This window comes from Oncorhynchus mykiss, chromosome 13 (assembly GCF_057628025.1).
Source record: "Oncorhynchus mykiss isolate SJ-2025 chromosome 13, ASM5762802v1, whole genome shotgun sequence".
Taxonomy (NCBI): Eukaryota; Metazoa; Chordata; class Actinopteri; order Salmoniformes; family Salmonidae; genus Oncorhynchus; species Oncorhynchus mykiss.
The window spans coordinates 21,482,365-21,499,060 of record NC_143034.1 but is presented as its reverse complement, the minus strand read 5'-3'; the positions used below and the strand labels follow the sequence as shown (position 1 = coordinate 21,499,060).

General features: G+C 43.0%; 1 protein-coding gene across 1 annotated transcript; it reads left to right on the top strand.

Annotated features, from left to right (window-relative positions):
• The first annotated feature begins 134 nt into the window (after positions 1-134).
• LOC110485655 (ras-related protein Rab-3D) lies at positions 135-14,348 on the top strand. The gene is made up of 5 exons (XM_090195707.1): positions 135-1,197; positions 8,043-8,288; positions 12,105-12,223; positions 12,502-12,626; positions 12,986-14,348. The coding sequence occupies exons 2-5, from the start codon at positions 8,043-8,045 to the stop codon at positions 13,168-13,170; spliced, it is 675 nt and encodes a 224-aa protein (XP_090051833.1). The 5' UTR covers positions 135-1,197; the 3' UTR covers positions 13,171-14,348.
• The last annotated feature ends 2,348 nt before the right edge of the window (positions 14,349-16,696 follow it).

Genomic DNA, 16,696 nt, shown 5'->3' with positions numbered 1-16,696 from the left:
ATGACAACTTATTCCCTATATAGTGCACTACTTTTGACCACAGGATCAAAAGTAGTGCACTAAATGAGTAGGGTGCCATTTGGCCTTGTGCCCAGGATCTATAGCGTACTTCCTTTTCTCATGCAGGAAGGAGCATTATTTATATGATCAGTCAGAGCCCTGGGTGGTACATGCCAGTCAGCTAGACCATACCTTTCATATTGCTCTGTATCAGCTAGACTGTACAGTATGCTAGACTGCCTTCATCACTTTGCTGTGGGGATGGACATTCAGAAGGCTGAATGAAGAATGATGCAGCATTCAGGTGCTAGTTGGAACTTCTCAGTAATACATAAGGCCCTATTCAATCAGAACTGTAATGTGGGTTGGGTATCCTCCATGATTAGATATAAATACATTCCCACGGTTTAGTTAGTGGTATAAATATATCAACATGTGTCTAATACACAGGGTTTCACCATTCTGGTAACTTTCCCCAAATTCCCCGGTTTTAAGGAAATCCTGGTAGGAGTTTTCCAGGATTTCTTATTCCCTCCTAATTCCAGGAATTTCCAACCAGGATTTGTGGAAAACCGGGGGATTTTGGTAAAGACACTGGCATTTTGAAACCCTACTCATATGCCTACATAGCACACTATCGCTGATACTAAAGCTGATTGGGGTTTTCTTTTAACTACGTTGATCCTTGTATGTATTCTCATCTATATCGATTTAATATTTAGTAATATAGGCCTGCAATATTTCAGTAACTGTTGTAGAGGAAAAGGTGGAGAATCTTGTATTTGTTTGCCTGGTTGACTATACATTCCCTCTGAACTGTAACAATGTAAACTTTGTTGAACGAGAGGGGGAGAAAATAAGAAAACAAACAATACATCAAAAAGCAACAATGTTGAAATGCACAACGCGCACCCCTGTGCGCACGGCACTCGTTAACTACCTTTGAAGTTCAGCAAACGGGCAACACTACATACAGAGGTTGCGTGAACGTGGATTCATCGCTGTGCTCTGGGTCGGTCTGTCGGTGACACTGGATTAATATAGGGAAACTTCCGCAGCCTTCCATATCGCAAAAATCTACGGAGGAACGAGCATGAGATCCGGGAGTACCGTACAGTAGGCGAGAGGAAAGAAAGACATCGAGTTGGAACGGGAGGAGGGAGTGGACGAAAAAACGATTCACACACTGGATTTGAGGTAAAGAACCCGACAGTATTTTCAGGAGCATTTCTTATGAGGTTTTGTGTTTTGGTTATTTTCTTATTTTTCATGTTGTACAGCAATGAGATATTGGCCATATGGAAGCCCGGAGATGCATCCCTTTCATGATTGTCAAACTCAAAAGTTATGGGTGTTTTTAATATTTTTTCGCAAAAGGCTACAATCAGTTTAGACTAGGACCGCTCGTGTGGTTTTGGGACAGCTGTTGCCTTCTCTATGTTAAAAGCTTTCAGCAAGTGCCTACAACCAGTATTCTCATTATTTTGTATGCCATAGGCCTACTATATCAAAGTAGAGTAGACTAGGCCTATTTGTACAGATCTATTACCGTCAACTAAATACATTTATAAAATAACGAATGCTGTTGGCCAACTTGAATTGGGAATTTATTGCCTTACTGTTTACTTTTTGAACAGTTCAACGGTTTACATTTGTATATTAGTCTTCTAGTCTATTGGCCGTACATGCATGAGATTTTAATGTTTGCGTCCCAAATGGCACTCCCTAGTGCACAACTTGAAATAGGGTGCCATTCGGGATATACATTTGGAACAGGGTGCCATTCCGCAGACAACCATAAATTGTTTGGGTCATCATATCCGGTTGGGAGGAATTAAAAGCGTCCCACCCATCACCTCAAACAAGTGACCTCCTTTACCGTTTCCATCCACATAAACAAACAAACACACCCCAGCTATGTGGTTGTGATCAGAAGTAGTGCACTCTAGACTAGGGAAAGTAGTATTTTTAGATATGCCCACTATGTACAGTGAGTGGAATGTTGCATCATGTTCTGATTCCTTCCTTCCTGCCTTCTACCACCACTGTGACTCAAGTCCCTCTTCTTCTGGGTCACATCACGTACACCTTGTCACATAGAACAATGATTCCAGCCTCAGGTTGGAACATACTGAAATAGACTTGTAATGTTCACAACTGTTAATAGTGGAATATGTCATTTTTACTTAATATACCTCAATTTTAAAGGGAAATGTGTAGTATCTTTGCTTTTGAATGTGCCTTTTGAAGGAGGGGAATATACCTGTGTGGTTTTATGATTGATAAAAAGGCCTACATTGAAATTGAATGCGTTGATATGGGTCAATTCTCCCCGTAAAAGCCACAAACATAGATGCCAACATGACCAACATGAATGCAGTCAGAATTGAGATCTAAGTGCTATTTTGGCAACAGTAACATGCACTGGTTTCTTCTAGTCGTGTTACTGTATTCAGTGTATGTGTCTGTTGGGTCTCTGTAATGCTTAGTTTTTGTTGGCCAGATTAGTTTTTATGGCCCTGGATGGTTTGTGCTGAGCTGGTTGCCAAGGAAACGGTCTTAATCAGGCAAAGAGCACTGCTCAGCTCAGTGTCCCTCATATGCTCCAGGCCAGGAGAGACAGAGAGATGGAGGAGAGCTAGAGAGAGAAGAAGTGGACATTCTGGGGTCTTTTCCATCTAAAAGGACCCATGAGCATCAACATGTGAAGTTTATAGGAGCATGTCAAATTGGGTTCCGAATCAGTCTATATTTTTGAGAAGTTGAGGCATATACACGGCCGTGAGGACACCGCGGTCTGGCTCTTTATGTGAAATGTTTTTTGGAATTCAGTCGGTGCATTTACATACTGTTGAGAGTTAGAATAATAGAATACAGAAAGTGCCATTTCCAAACTTGGTTGCTGCAGATTTCCTTTTTCCCCTCACTGACAGTCACTCAATTAACTCATGTTTGTAGAACAAAATGTAAATTGGTAAATTAGTCTAGTTAGTCTAGCCAGCTATCTAAACTTGTCGTAATCATGGCCGAACTGCCGACCGGGTGCGTGCCCCGGGCTCCTGACCTCCAGGGGGCAACCATTGATTTTGTTCGTCACTTTCACTACTTTCATATTAACCTTGCATAAGTCATGGCAAAAAAAGTAATGGTAGAATTGCAGACAATTTGCTTTAAAACAGTGACAATGTATCTCCACCCCAGAGCAAAAATGTTTTAGAATTGCAGGAAATGTTCTGTAAAACTACACAAAAAAAAGATGGTTCTGTAAAGCAAACATTTGTTTACCTTTTGTTAACAAAATACTTCTTCTGCTAACAGATCCCTCAGTATGTAATAAATGATGTTTTTTAATCCCGGTGCTGAGTGTAGCAGCTAATTGTATGGCTAATAGGCTGTGTTTGTAGATTGAATACGGTGAAGGAAGCTACAGTGAAGCACAACAATGGGCCTCAGGATCTCGTCACAGTATCTCTGTGCATTCAAATTGCCATCAATAAAATGCAATTGTGTTCATTGTCCGTAGCTTATGCCTGTCCGTATCATAATGGGCGGCAGGTAGCCTAGTGGTTAGAGCATTGGACTAGTAACAAAGGTTGCAAGATCGAATCCCCAAGCTGACAAGGTAAAAATCTGTCGTCCTGCCCCTGAACAAGACAGTTAACCCACTGTTCCTAGGCCGTCATTGAAGTAAGAATTTGTTCTTAACTGACCTGCTTGGTAAAATAAAATGGCACTCTGTTTACAACGTTGAGATCAGCAAACTGCTCGCCCACACGACGTCATACATGTGGTTTGCCAGTTGTAAGGCCGGTTGGATGTACTGACAAATTCTCAAAGAGTACGTTGGAGGTGGCTTATGGTAGAGAAATTAACATTAAATTCTCTGGCAACACAGCTGGTGGATATTCCTGCAGTCAGCATGCCAATTGCATGCCCCCTCAACTTGAGACTTCTGTGGCATTGTGTTGTGACACCACTGCACATTTTAGTGACCATTTTATTGTCCCCAGCACAAGGTGCACCTGTGTAATGATCATGCCGTTTTAATCAGCTTTTTGATTTGCCACAGCTGTCAGGTGGATGGATTATCTTGGCAAAGGAGACATGCTCACGAACAGGGATGTAAACATATTTGTGCACTACATTTGAGAGAAATAAGCTTTTTGTGTGTTTGAACAATTTTCTTGGATCTTTTATTTCAGGGACCAACACTACATTTTGCGTTTAGATTTTTGTTCAGTGTGTATTTAGTGAACTCTAAGTTTAAGAAACATTTCCCTTTGCCTTAATTCTGTTAACAAAAACCCACATATCTTTAATATATATCTAATGTCTCTCCATTATTAGGGGGGAGGATAATGAATGTTCACAAATGTAACAAGTGAAGGTATAGCCATCAATTAGTATTTTTACTGATAGCAATTTTGTTTGTGAAACTCAATTCCATTACCAAATCTGGAATTGGCTACAATGCGGGAAATCATAGTATTCACAAACTACAGTTGGGTTCACAAGTTTGCACAGCAGAGGGCAGTAAAGAAAAGTACAGTGAAGAAATAGAGTAGATCAGACTAGAGTTGAGTACACTAATGTACTGTACTCTTCTGCTGAACTCTACTCTACTCTATTCTACTGGTCTGCTGTGCTTTACTTTGATGTCCAAACTTGTGAAACATAGGCGTCTGTGATTGGTTCTGATTTGGTCCGGACCAATCAAATTTGCTGCTGTTTGGGGACAGAGCCCGTTAAAATAATAGCCATGTGTGTAGAATAATACCCAAGGAGGATATTTCATATTTATACCTAAGATACATCACCATGAAGAGAATGACGTTCATATCCATGATTATCCATTTCTGTGTAGTACATATCAGAGACCCATGATGAAATTCTGTTACCGGGTAGTAAGTAGACTCCACTTACTGTAGTTCAATAACCAAAATATATATATTTCTCAAGTCAATGTGTCATGTTATCGGTGACACGCCATTCTTTCTGCAGACATTGTTGAATCTTTATTTAGAGCAGATGTTTTTTAGAAAACGTGGACACAAACTATTCTTTTACCACACTTTGCATCTGCACAGTTCTTCCAGTGAATGTGTTTTTGTCTTCTATTATTGAAAGTAGTCCTTGTGCATAGAGTTGTATGGTTTGTTCAACTTTGAAATCAATGGTTTTTGTTTGGCATACATTTGACTGTGGAATTACCCTTGGCTTTTTATTCATACTGCAGGACAGGACTATAGCGACGGGGGACGGGGTACTCTGGCTTTCATTCACGATGCAGGAAAATAGAGAGGGCTAGCGAGAGTTATGGAGGGAACCTGCTGACTCACAACATTGTCATAAATTCACCCTGATGATCACATAGTCCAGTCCAATGACTGATCAAATATTGAATAGTTTTATAAAGTACAGTTGATGTCAGAAGTTTACATACACCTTAGCCAAATGCATTTAAACAGTTTTTCACAATTCCTGACATTTAATTCTAATAAAAATTATGTCTTAGGTCAGTTAGGATCACCACTTTATTTTAAGAATGTGAAATGTCAGAATAATAGGAGAGTGATTTATTTCAGCTTTTATTTCTTTCATCACATTCCCAGTGGGTCAAAAGTTGGCATACACTCAATTAGTATTTGGTGGCATTGCCTTTAAATTGTTTAACTTGAGTCAAATGTTTCAGTTAGCATTCCACAAGCTTCCCACAATAAGTTGGGTGAATTTTGGCCCATTCCTCCTGACAGAGCTGGTGTAACTGAGTCAGGTTTGTAGGCCTCCTTGCTCGCGCACACTTTTTCAGTTCTGTCCACAAATTGTCTATAGGATTGAGGTCAGGGCTTTGTGATGGCCACTCCAATAACTTGACTTTCTTGTCCTTAAGCCATTTCACCACAACTTTGGAAGTATGCTTGGGGTCATTGTCCATTTGGAAGACCCATTTGTGACCAAGCTTTAACTTCCTGACTGATGTCTTGAGATGTTGCTTCAATATATCCACATGACTGTCTTTCCTCATGATGCCATCTATTTTATGAAGTGCACCAGTCCTTCCTGCAGCAAAGCACCCCCACAACATGATGCGGCCACCCCCGTGCTTCACGATTGGGATGGTGTTCTTCAGGTTGCAAGCCTCCCCCTTTTTCCTCCAAACATAACGATGGTCATTCTGGCCAAACAGTTCTATTTTTGTTTTATCAGACCAGAGGACATTTCTCCAAAAAGTACAATCTTTGTCCCCATAGTCTGGATTTTTATGGTGGTTTTGGAGCAGTGGCTTTTTCCTTGCTGAGTGGCCTTTCAGGTTATGTTGATATAGGACTCGATTTACTGTGCATATAGATACTTTTGTACGTGTTTCCTCCAGCATCTTCACAAGGTCCTTTGCTGTTGTTCTGGGATTGATTTGCACTTTTCGCACCAAAGTACGTTCCTCTCTAGGAGACAGAAAGCGTCTCCTTCCTGAGCGGCCTGACGGCTGCGTGGTCCCATGGTGTTTATACTTGCGTACCATTGTTTGTACAGATGAACGTGGTACCTTCAGGCATTTGGAAATTGCTCCCAAGGATGAACCAGACTTGTGGAGGCCTACAATTGTTTTCTGAGGTGTTGGCTGATTTCTTTTGATTTTCCCATGATGTCAAGCAAAGAGGCACTGAGTTTGAAGGTATGCCTTGAAATTAGAGGTCGACCGATTAATTGGGATGGCTGATTATTTAGGTCCGATTTCAAGTTTTCATAACAATCGGAAATCGGTATTTTTGGGCGCCGATTTAAAAAAATATATATATATTTTATTTATATATATATAATCTATATATATTTTTTTTATATTTTTTATACCTTTTAACCAGGCCAGTCGGTTTAAGAACACATTCTTACTTTCAATGATGGCCTAGGAACGTGGGTTAACTGCCTCGTTCAGGGGCAGAACGACAGATTTTCTTCGAGGGTGGCTGTTGTCGTTGTGTTCCTGGTTCGAGCCCAGGGAGGAGCGAGGAGAGGGACGGAAGCTATACTGTTACACTGGCAATACTAAAGTGCCTATAAGAACATCCAATAGTCAAAGGTTAATGAAATACAAATGGTAAAGAGGGAAATGGTCCTATAATTCCTATAATAACTACAACCTAAAACTTATTTCCTGGGAATATTGAAGACTCATATTAAAAGGAACCACCAGCTTTCATATGTTCTCATGTTCTGAGCAAGGAACTGAAACGTTAGCTTTCTTACATAGCACATATTGCACTTTTACTTTCTTCTCCAACACTTTGTTTTTGCATTATTTAAACCAAATTGAACATGTTTCATTATTTACTTGAGGCTAATTTTATTTTATTTTTGTGTTATATTAAGTTGTCATTATTACAAATAAATAAATAAAAAATCAGCCGACTAATCGGTATCTGCTTTTTTGGTCCTCCAATAATCGGTATCGGCGTTGAAAAATCATAATCGGTCGACCTCTACTTGAAATGCATCCACAGGTACACCTCCAATTGACTCAAATTATGTCAATTAGCCTATTAGAAGCTTCTAAAGCCTTGACATAATTTTCTGGAATTTTCCAAGCTGTTTAAAGGCACAGTCAACTTTAGTGTATGTAAACTTCTGACCCACTGGAATTGTGATACAGTGAATGATAAATGAAATAATCTGTCTATAAACAATTGTTGGGAAAATTGCTTGTCATGCACAAAGTAGATGTCCTAACCGACTTGCCAAAACTATAGTTTGTTAACAAGAAATTTGTGGAGTGGTTGAAAAACAAGTTTTAATGACTCCAACCTAAGTGTATGTAAACTTCTGTCTTCAACTGTATGTGGGTGGGGTGAGGCCTAAACAATATGACCATTTGAAATTGCACAACTCAATTGGCCTCTGGGTCACCATAATCATAACGTTATTTAACTGGTGGTTCGTTACAGGACCGTTTCCGTGGAGCTAAACGTTATAACGGTGTGTGTCGTACTGAACGCACCCCTGGTCTAGGAGTTGCACTGCTTCAACTGTTTCCTCCTCTCCGCTCCTAGATGGCGCTGGCGAGCGACCCCGGTGCCGGCCAGCAGCAGACCCAGGCCCAGAAGGATGCCGCGGACCAGAACTTTGACTACATGTTCAAGCTGCTGATCATCGGCAACAGCAGCGTGGGGAAGACCAGCTTACTCTTCCGCTACGCTGATGACTCCTTTACCTCTGCCTTCGTCTCCACCGTGGGCATCGACTTCAAGGTTAAGACTGTCTACCGCAACGAGAAGAGGGTCAAGCTACAGATCTGGGTAAGATGGGGTTTGATTTTGATTCATTAGGATCCCCGTTAGCCGACGCCAATGGTGACAGCTAGTCTTACTGGAAAAAGACAATACTTTACAAAATATATACATTTAAAAACATGAACATGTAGTGTGTGTGCATCTGTCACTTCCACAGACATGTCAGTACATGCGCACAACCAGTAGGGCACATGTCAGTACGTACGCACAACCAGTAGGGCGCATGTCAGTACGTACGCACAACCAGTAGGGCGCATGTCAGTACGTACGCACAACCAGTAGGGCGCATGTCAGTACGTACGCACAACCAGTAGGGCGCATGTCAGTACGTACGCACAACCAGTAGGGCGCATGTCAGTACGTACGCACAACCAGTAGGGCGCATGTCAGTACGTACGCACAACCAGTAGGGCGCATGTCAGTACGTACGCACAACCAGTAGGGCGCATGTCAGTACGTACGCACAACCAGTAGGGCGCATGTCAGTACGTACGCACAACCAGTAGGGCGCATGTCAGTACGTACGCACAACCAGTAGGGCGCATGTCAGTACGTACGCACAACCAGTAGGGCGCATGTCAGTACGTACGCACAACCAGTAGGGCGCATGTCAGTACGTACGCACAACCAGTAGGGCGCATGTCAGTACGTACGCACAACCAGTAGGGCGCATGTCAGTACGTACGCACAACCAGTAGGGCACATGTCAGTACGTACGCACAACCAGTAGGGCACATGTCAGTACGTACGCACAACCAGTAGGGCACATGTCAGTACGTACGCACAACCAGTAGGGCACATGTCAGTACGTACGCACAACCAGTAGGGCACATGTCAGTACGTACGCACAACCAGTAGGGCACATGTCAGTACGTACGCACAACCAGTAGGGCACATGTCAGTACGTACGCACAACCAGTAGGGCACATGTCAGTACGTACGCACAACCAGTAGGGCACATGTCAGTACGTACGCACAACCAGTAGGGCACATGTCAGTACGTACGCACAACCAGTAGGGCACATGTCAGTACGTACGCACAACCAGTAGGGCACATGGGAGAGAGGCGGTTTTGTTTTTTGAAACCAGGTTTGCTGTTCATTTGCGCTATATGAGAGAGGAGTTCCATGCACTCTTGGCTCTGTATAATACTGTACGTTTTCTTGAATTTATTCTGGACCTTGGGACTGTGAAAAGACCCCTGGTGGCATGTCTGCTGGGGTAAGTGTGTGTGTGTGTGTGTGTGTAAGCTGACTAGGCAAACTATTTGGAATTTCCATTGTTCTTATAAAAACACTAAGTGATGCAGTCAGTCTCTCCTCAACTCTTAGCCAAGAGAGACTGGCTGTATCGTATTTCTATTAGCCCTCTGACTACAATGACAAGCAAGACGTACCACTCTGTTCTGGGCCAGCTGCAGTTTAACTAGGTCTTTCTTTGTTTGGTGCCAGCCAGTACAGGTCATTATTTCCCTCACCAACTTTAAACATCTGCTATCTGAGCAGCTAACCGATCGCTGCAGCTGTACATAGTCCATCGGTAAATAGCCCACCCAATTTACCTACCTCATCCCCATACTGTTTTTATTTATTTACTTTTCTGCTCTTTTGCACACCAGTATCACTACCTGAACATGACCATCTGATAATTTATCACTCCAGTGTTAATCTGCAAAATTGTAATTATTCGCCTACCTCCTCATGCCTTTTGCACACAATGTATATAGACTCCTTTTTTTTCTTTTTTCTACTGTGTTATTGACTTGTTTATTGTTTACTCCAGTTGAGGTTGAAAAGCCATAGGTTTTCTCAACAACAGGTTATGGTCATTAATATCAACGGCTGCGCTGAAAACAGAACAACCACAAACTTATTTCAGCCAATTATCAGTCATTTGTGTCATTGCATTGCATGTTGCCCTTCTCTATGTAAGGATGCTGAAAGTCTACAGAGAAATAGCACTGTATCTGGTCAAACATGTTTTTTCCTAAGAGCTGGCAGCAAGGGGGTCAAAGGTTATAGGGAAGGGGTGTCAAACTTGATGGAGGGTGTGTGTGTGTGGATCCTTGTTCACATTCTTGCTTGTTAATGTGCTTTTTTTCCTGCTATGTTCACCTGGCTTGTTTTACCAGCCAGAACAAGAGAGGAAGGAGAGGGAAGTTTTTGCTAATAATTACATTCATTCTCAGATTATTTTTTTACCCTTAGGTTCCAGCAGGCTGCTCTCACTGATGGTACACTGAGTGAGCAGGATGTTTGTCCACTGAAATAACAGCTATACAGATCAGAGGGGCCCACAGTTGCTTGAAACATGGTGCCTGTTTACTGTATTATGTACAAGTATCTGAAATGGCACCCTATTCCCTCATTCACTACTTTTGACCTGGGCCCATGTAGTGCACTATATGGGGAATAGGGTGCCATTTTGGACACAGACGTTAACCACACTTGACGTTGAACATCATCCCTGGACGTCCACTTCATAAAAGATGCAGAAGGCTGTGCTGCTGTCTCTGCTTTCTAATATGCTCACAGTGCAATCTGACACCCAGTACATTTGGGTCATTTAGCAGACTCTCTTATCCAGAGCGACTTGCAGGAGGAACTAGGGATAAGTACATGTTTCACCTAGTCAGCTCAGGGATTCGAACCAGCAAGCTTTCGGTTACTGGCCCAACGTTCTTGACTGCTAGGCTACTTGCCGCCCTATACATGCCTGTTACAATATTACCGTCTGTCGGATAGGGTTCTCACAAGAAGAAGATTGGGTCTGCGCCCCAAATGGCACCCTGTTACCTATATAGTGGACTACTTTTGATAAAGAAGTGCACTATGTAGGTATAGGGAAAAGGGTGCCTAGAAGATTCTCTCACAGTAGCTTACTCACCACTACACTAAACTACTGGTCATATCTTTATGACTGCTGATATGTTGCTTTCTAGATAAACCATCCACATTAGCTTAGTTGTAATAATGATTATTCGTTGAGGTGTTATTGATAGTGGCCTGACCAGGAACAACTTCCAGGTCCTAGTTACAGCTACTATAACTAGGGCCCAGAGTTTTTCCTGCTCAGGATGGAATAACTCCTTGCCCTATAGTTGTGGGTTCTGTTAGTCAGACCGGGTTTACAGTATTCTGCAGTGGTGCCATTGTATCCTGGTGTACATAGAGGGTGTGGAAACATGAGGGCTGTCTTGACATGGATTTCCCTCCGCTCTGCTGTGCTTATGAGTTAATTATTGTCTTCTTTCCTTGTGCTGAGTAGGCTACAGTTAACCAGTTAACCCCTAATACTCCCCCACTACTCACATAAGGTATGGCACGGCCCTCATGGCTTTTGCTGGGCTGGGGCAATGTGAACCCCCATAGAAATACCTGAACTGGGGTCCCTGTTTTCAAGTCAATGAGGTCATAATGTGTGATTTAATTCCTTAAGTTATTCTATTTCCATCTGGAAGGTGCTTCTCCATCGCTGCAGGGCCTACGGCGTGTGGGCTGCAGGGCCTACGGCGTGTGGGCTGCAGGGCCTACGGCGTGTGGGCTGCAGGGCCTACGGCGTGTGGGCTGCAGGGCCTACGGCGTGTGGGCTGCAGGGCCTACGGCGTGTGGGCTGCAGGGCCTACGGCGTGTTGGTTGACAGTGTTTCTGTATGCTAGGTGAACCATGGCGGGTACTCAGCTGTATGTTGCTGCAGTAAGACCAGGCCTATTGTGTTTTGAAACTGGGGGCGTCCATTTAAGCTGTGCTGTGTGTATTTATTTAAGTGGAGGGATAGACAACATGGTACTGACTCTTTAAAACAACCGTGTGTGTGTGACAGGACACGGCGGGCCAGGAGCGTTACAGGACCATCACCACAGCCTACTACAGAGGAGCCATGGGCTTCCTGCTCATGTATGACATCACCAACCAGGACTCCTTCTACGCTGTGCAGGACTGGTGGGTCATATCCCCTTCTGGATCAATAAAGTTTATTCAATTTGACACAGACATTCACACTAACTGTGTGTGTGTGTGTGTGCACAGGACTTGTGGGTACAGTACTCCCATGGGGCTCTGCTTTCTCCCTTACCTGTTGTTGGAAAATCGTGTTAAGTCATGAAACAGCTGGAATGCAAGGGTTTTCCAACACTATTTACCTCTGAGGTTATATACAGTAACAGATACATACTATTGTTATGGAAGTCGTATATTGATTGTTGTTGTCCGGTCTCCAGGGCGACCCAGATCAAGACGTACTCGTGGGACAACGCCCAGGTGATCCTGGTGGGGAACAAGGCTGACCTGGAGGACGACAGGCTGGTACCAGCAGAGGACGGACAGAGACTGGCTGATGAACTGGGTAGGAGAGAACACACACACACACACACTGTCTGCCTCTCGCTCTCTCTCTCTCTCTCTCTCTCTCTCTCTCTCTCTCTGAGGACGGACAGAGACTGGCTGACAAGCAGGGTGGCAGAGATGCGCGCGCGCACACACACACACACACGAGTGTATATACTTGTCTGTCTCCTGTCTCTCAACCTTAAAAGACAGACTAACATTGGTATATAGACAGTACACACCCAGAAAATAAACAAATACTGTATATGAATACTTCAACATATACACTCACAGAGAATACAAAACAAGTCAGTCTTTTGCTGGGCTTGTTGCTTCTAGTAATCCTTTGTTTCCCTGTTCTCCTCCCTCTTTCTCCAGGGTTCCAATTCTTCGAGGCCAGTGCCAAAGACAACATCAACGTGAAGCAGGTGTTCGAGCGTCTCGTCGACGTCATCTGCGAGAAGATGAGCGAGAGCGTGAATGGGGAGCCCAGCCCATTGGCCAATCACAAGGGCCCCAGCCTGCAGGACACGCCCCCAGACAAGGGTGGCTGCTCCTGCTGATAACGCCTTAAACATACATACCGTATACATGCTTGTACACACACACACACACACTAAAAAATTAAATACACAACCACTCCCACACACGCTCATTGACTTGCCAGAAATCTAGCGTTGTGAATGTACTTTTGGTTTTGTATAACATTGTTGCTACTATCCCTATTACCGACTGGTTCCCCAGTCTCTTGCACTCACTTTGCTTCTAACAACAGATTTCACATCAGTCCTCTTGTTTAGAATGAGCTGATGGAATGTATTTTGCTATAGGATAAGCTTCTCGGAGTAGTGTGAAGTTTCCCCTAGACGCTGATCTTGGGTCAGTTTTACCTTTCCCCCACTAATGGTTAGGATTGGGGAGGGTAAGCTGATCCTAGATCTGTACCTAGGGGAGACTTCATCTGGGAACCTTCCCACAACCCAAGCCTAGCCTGAGAACCGTTGTTCAGCGCTGTAGTTCAGATATGTTTGATTGTGTCTTGATCATACTGCCCCCGTGTGGATATTGAATGTTACTGCAGCAATAATGGAAGCACCCACTAATAGTGTCAATAGCTCAGGTGGGTCTGCCTAATGTCAACGACAATGTAGGGCCCTGAGTTTCTCCTGGCTGCTTGGTGGAAAAACTCAAGGCCCTATACTAAGGGAGCGTCTAGAGGGCTGGCTTATGAGGCTATTGCTTAGGAATGTTCATCTGTAGCCTATACACTGTAAAACCAAAATGTCAGGTCAACTATGACTAACCAACCAACTTGCCAAAGTTTCTTGACTCAACTAGATGTTGGGGGTCAATTAAATTTCAATGCAGTCAATTCAGAAACTGAACTTCCATTTTTATTCTCATGGAGTAACGTTGAGGAGAATTTAGAATTTCAGGTTACTCCCTGCATTGGCTGAATTGAAAAGGAATTGACCCCCAACCGTGCTGGACCTTCCTGCCCTGCACTGTCCCACTAACTACTGGAACTGAATGAGCTATTAGATTCTACATCAGACATTGAATGGAAAAACGACTTACTATATTTGTGTCTGGTTTGGTTGTGTTTTATAGGTTCATGTCTTAGTGCTCAGGTCAAATGTGAAAGTCATAGCATGATTTCGTTTGATTAATGTCAGTCAATGACTGTCTGCTCAATCCCCTCGAATGAATGAAATAAAAAATGTAATGTCAATTGAATGAAGTCCGGTCAGGTGTATCTCTCCTTCTTTCATCCCAAAATATCTTCATTTGCCTACGATCAATTACAGTAACTGTTTAGTAATATGTGACTTCCTCATTCAATGGTTGTCGTAGAAACGGCTTCTAATTACTGTATACTGTAAGGTGAATGCTATGAACTCCCATGTCAGTCCACAGGTATGAATACAGTTTACTTGTTGCTGTTTGTGGTCATTTGACATAGACCTAGTAGGTCTGTCTACCTTAGACATAATCTAATGTTTCTAATCTCCCAGATGTTCCATTCATAAAAGGGGTAAGAGTAGAGTTGAGGGATAGGTTTGGTTGTGTCCCAAATGGCACCCTATTCCCTATAGGCCCTGGTCAAAAGTAGTGCACCACATAGGGAATAGGGTGCCATTTGGGTTGTTGGCAGATATTTTTTTATACAGCAGTGCTTATTGGACTTAGCGACAGGTCATAACACTTGGCTGAGTGACGTCAACGTGTGCAGGTTATGACAAACGTCTTCCTGGTCTAGAAATAAACGACGAGCCACGCAGTGAACATTGAGGGAGTGCAATACCATACCTTTGAATGAAAGGGAGTTTGAAATACCTTGTCTTCTTGAGGTTCAATAGATCCTGAAGCGCAATGTGACATAAGTTCAGCATACAGTGTATTCGGAAAGTATTCAGACCCCTTGACTTTTTCCACATTTTGTTACATTAGACTTATTATAAAATGTATTAAAAAATGTTTTTCCTTCAATCTAGACGCTACCCCATAATGACAAAGCATAAATAGGTTTAGACATTTTCGCGAATGTATTAAAAGGAACTGAAAATAATATTTACATAAATACTCAGACCCTTTACTCAGTACTTTGTTGAAGCACCTTTGGCAGCGATTACAGCCTTGAGTCTTCTTGGGTATGACACTACAAGCTTGGCACACCTGTATTTGGGGAGTTGTTTTCATTCTTCTCTGCAGATCCTCTCAAACTCTGTCAGGTTGAATGGGGAGCGTTGCTGCATAGCTATTTTTAGGTATTTTGATCTTTTTTAACCTTCATTTAACTAGGCAAGTCAGTTAAGAACACATTCTTATTTACAATGATGGCCAAACCCGGACGACGCTGGGCCAATTGTGCACCACCCTATGGGACTCCCAATCACGGCCGGTTGTGATACAGACCGGGATCAAACCAGGGTCTGTAGTGACACCTCTAGCACTGAGATGCAGTGCCTTAGCCCACTGTGGTAAGTCAATCCAGAGATGTTTGTTCAAGTCCGGGCTCTGGCTGACGTCTACGGACAATTCCTTCGACATCATGGTTTGGTGTTTGCTCTGACATGAACTGTCAGCTGTGGGACCTTATATTAACAGGTGTGTGCCTTTCCAAATCATGTCCAATCAATTGAATTAACCACAGTTGAACGCCAATCAAGTTGTCAAAACATCTCAAGGATGATCAGTGGAAATCGGATGCACCTGAGCTCAAGAGTCTCACAGCAGAGATGCTGAATACCTATGTAAACAAGGTATTTTTAAATTTTTTATTTGCAAGCATTTCTAAAAACCTGTTTTCGCTTAGTCATTATGGGGTATTGTGTGTAGATTGAGGGAATTGTTTTATTGAATCCATTTTAGAATAAGGCTGTAACGTCACAACATTCTGAAAAAGTAAATGGGTCTGAATACTTTCCGAATGCTCTGTATAGTTGTGTTTTCACCCTCTAGAGTGTGTGTGTGTGTTTTCACCCTCTAGAGTGTGTGTGTGTTTTCACCCTCTAGAGTGTGTGTTTTCACCCTCTAGAGTGTGTGTGTGTTTTCACCTTCTAGAGTGTGTGTGTGTGTTTTCACCCTCTAGAGTGTGTGTGTGTTTTCACCTTCTAGAGTGTGTGTGTGTGTTTTCACCTTCTAGAGTGTGTGTGTGTTTTCACCCTCTAGAGTGTGTGTGTGTGTGTGTTTTCACCCTCTAGAGTGTGTGTGTGTGTGTGTGTGTGTGTGTTTTCACCCTCTAGAGTGTGTGTGTGTTTTCACCCTTGAGTGTGTGTGTGTGTTTTCACCCTCTAGAGTGTGTGTGTTTTCACCCTCTAGAGTGTGTGTGTGTGTGTTTTCACCCTCTAGAGTGTGTGTGTGTGTTTTCACCCTCTAGAGTGTGTGTGTGTGTGTTTTCACCCTCTAGAGTGTGTGTGTGTGTTTTCACCCTCTAGAGTGTGTGTGTGTGTTTTCACCCTCTAGAGTGTGTGTGTGTGTTTTCACCCTCTAGAGTGTGTGTGTGTGTTTTCACCCTCTAGAGTGTGTGTGTTTTCACCCTCTAGAGTGTGTGTGTTTTCACCCTCTAGGGTATGTGTGTGTTTTCAC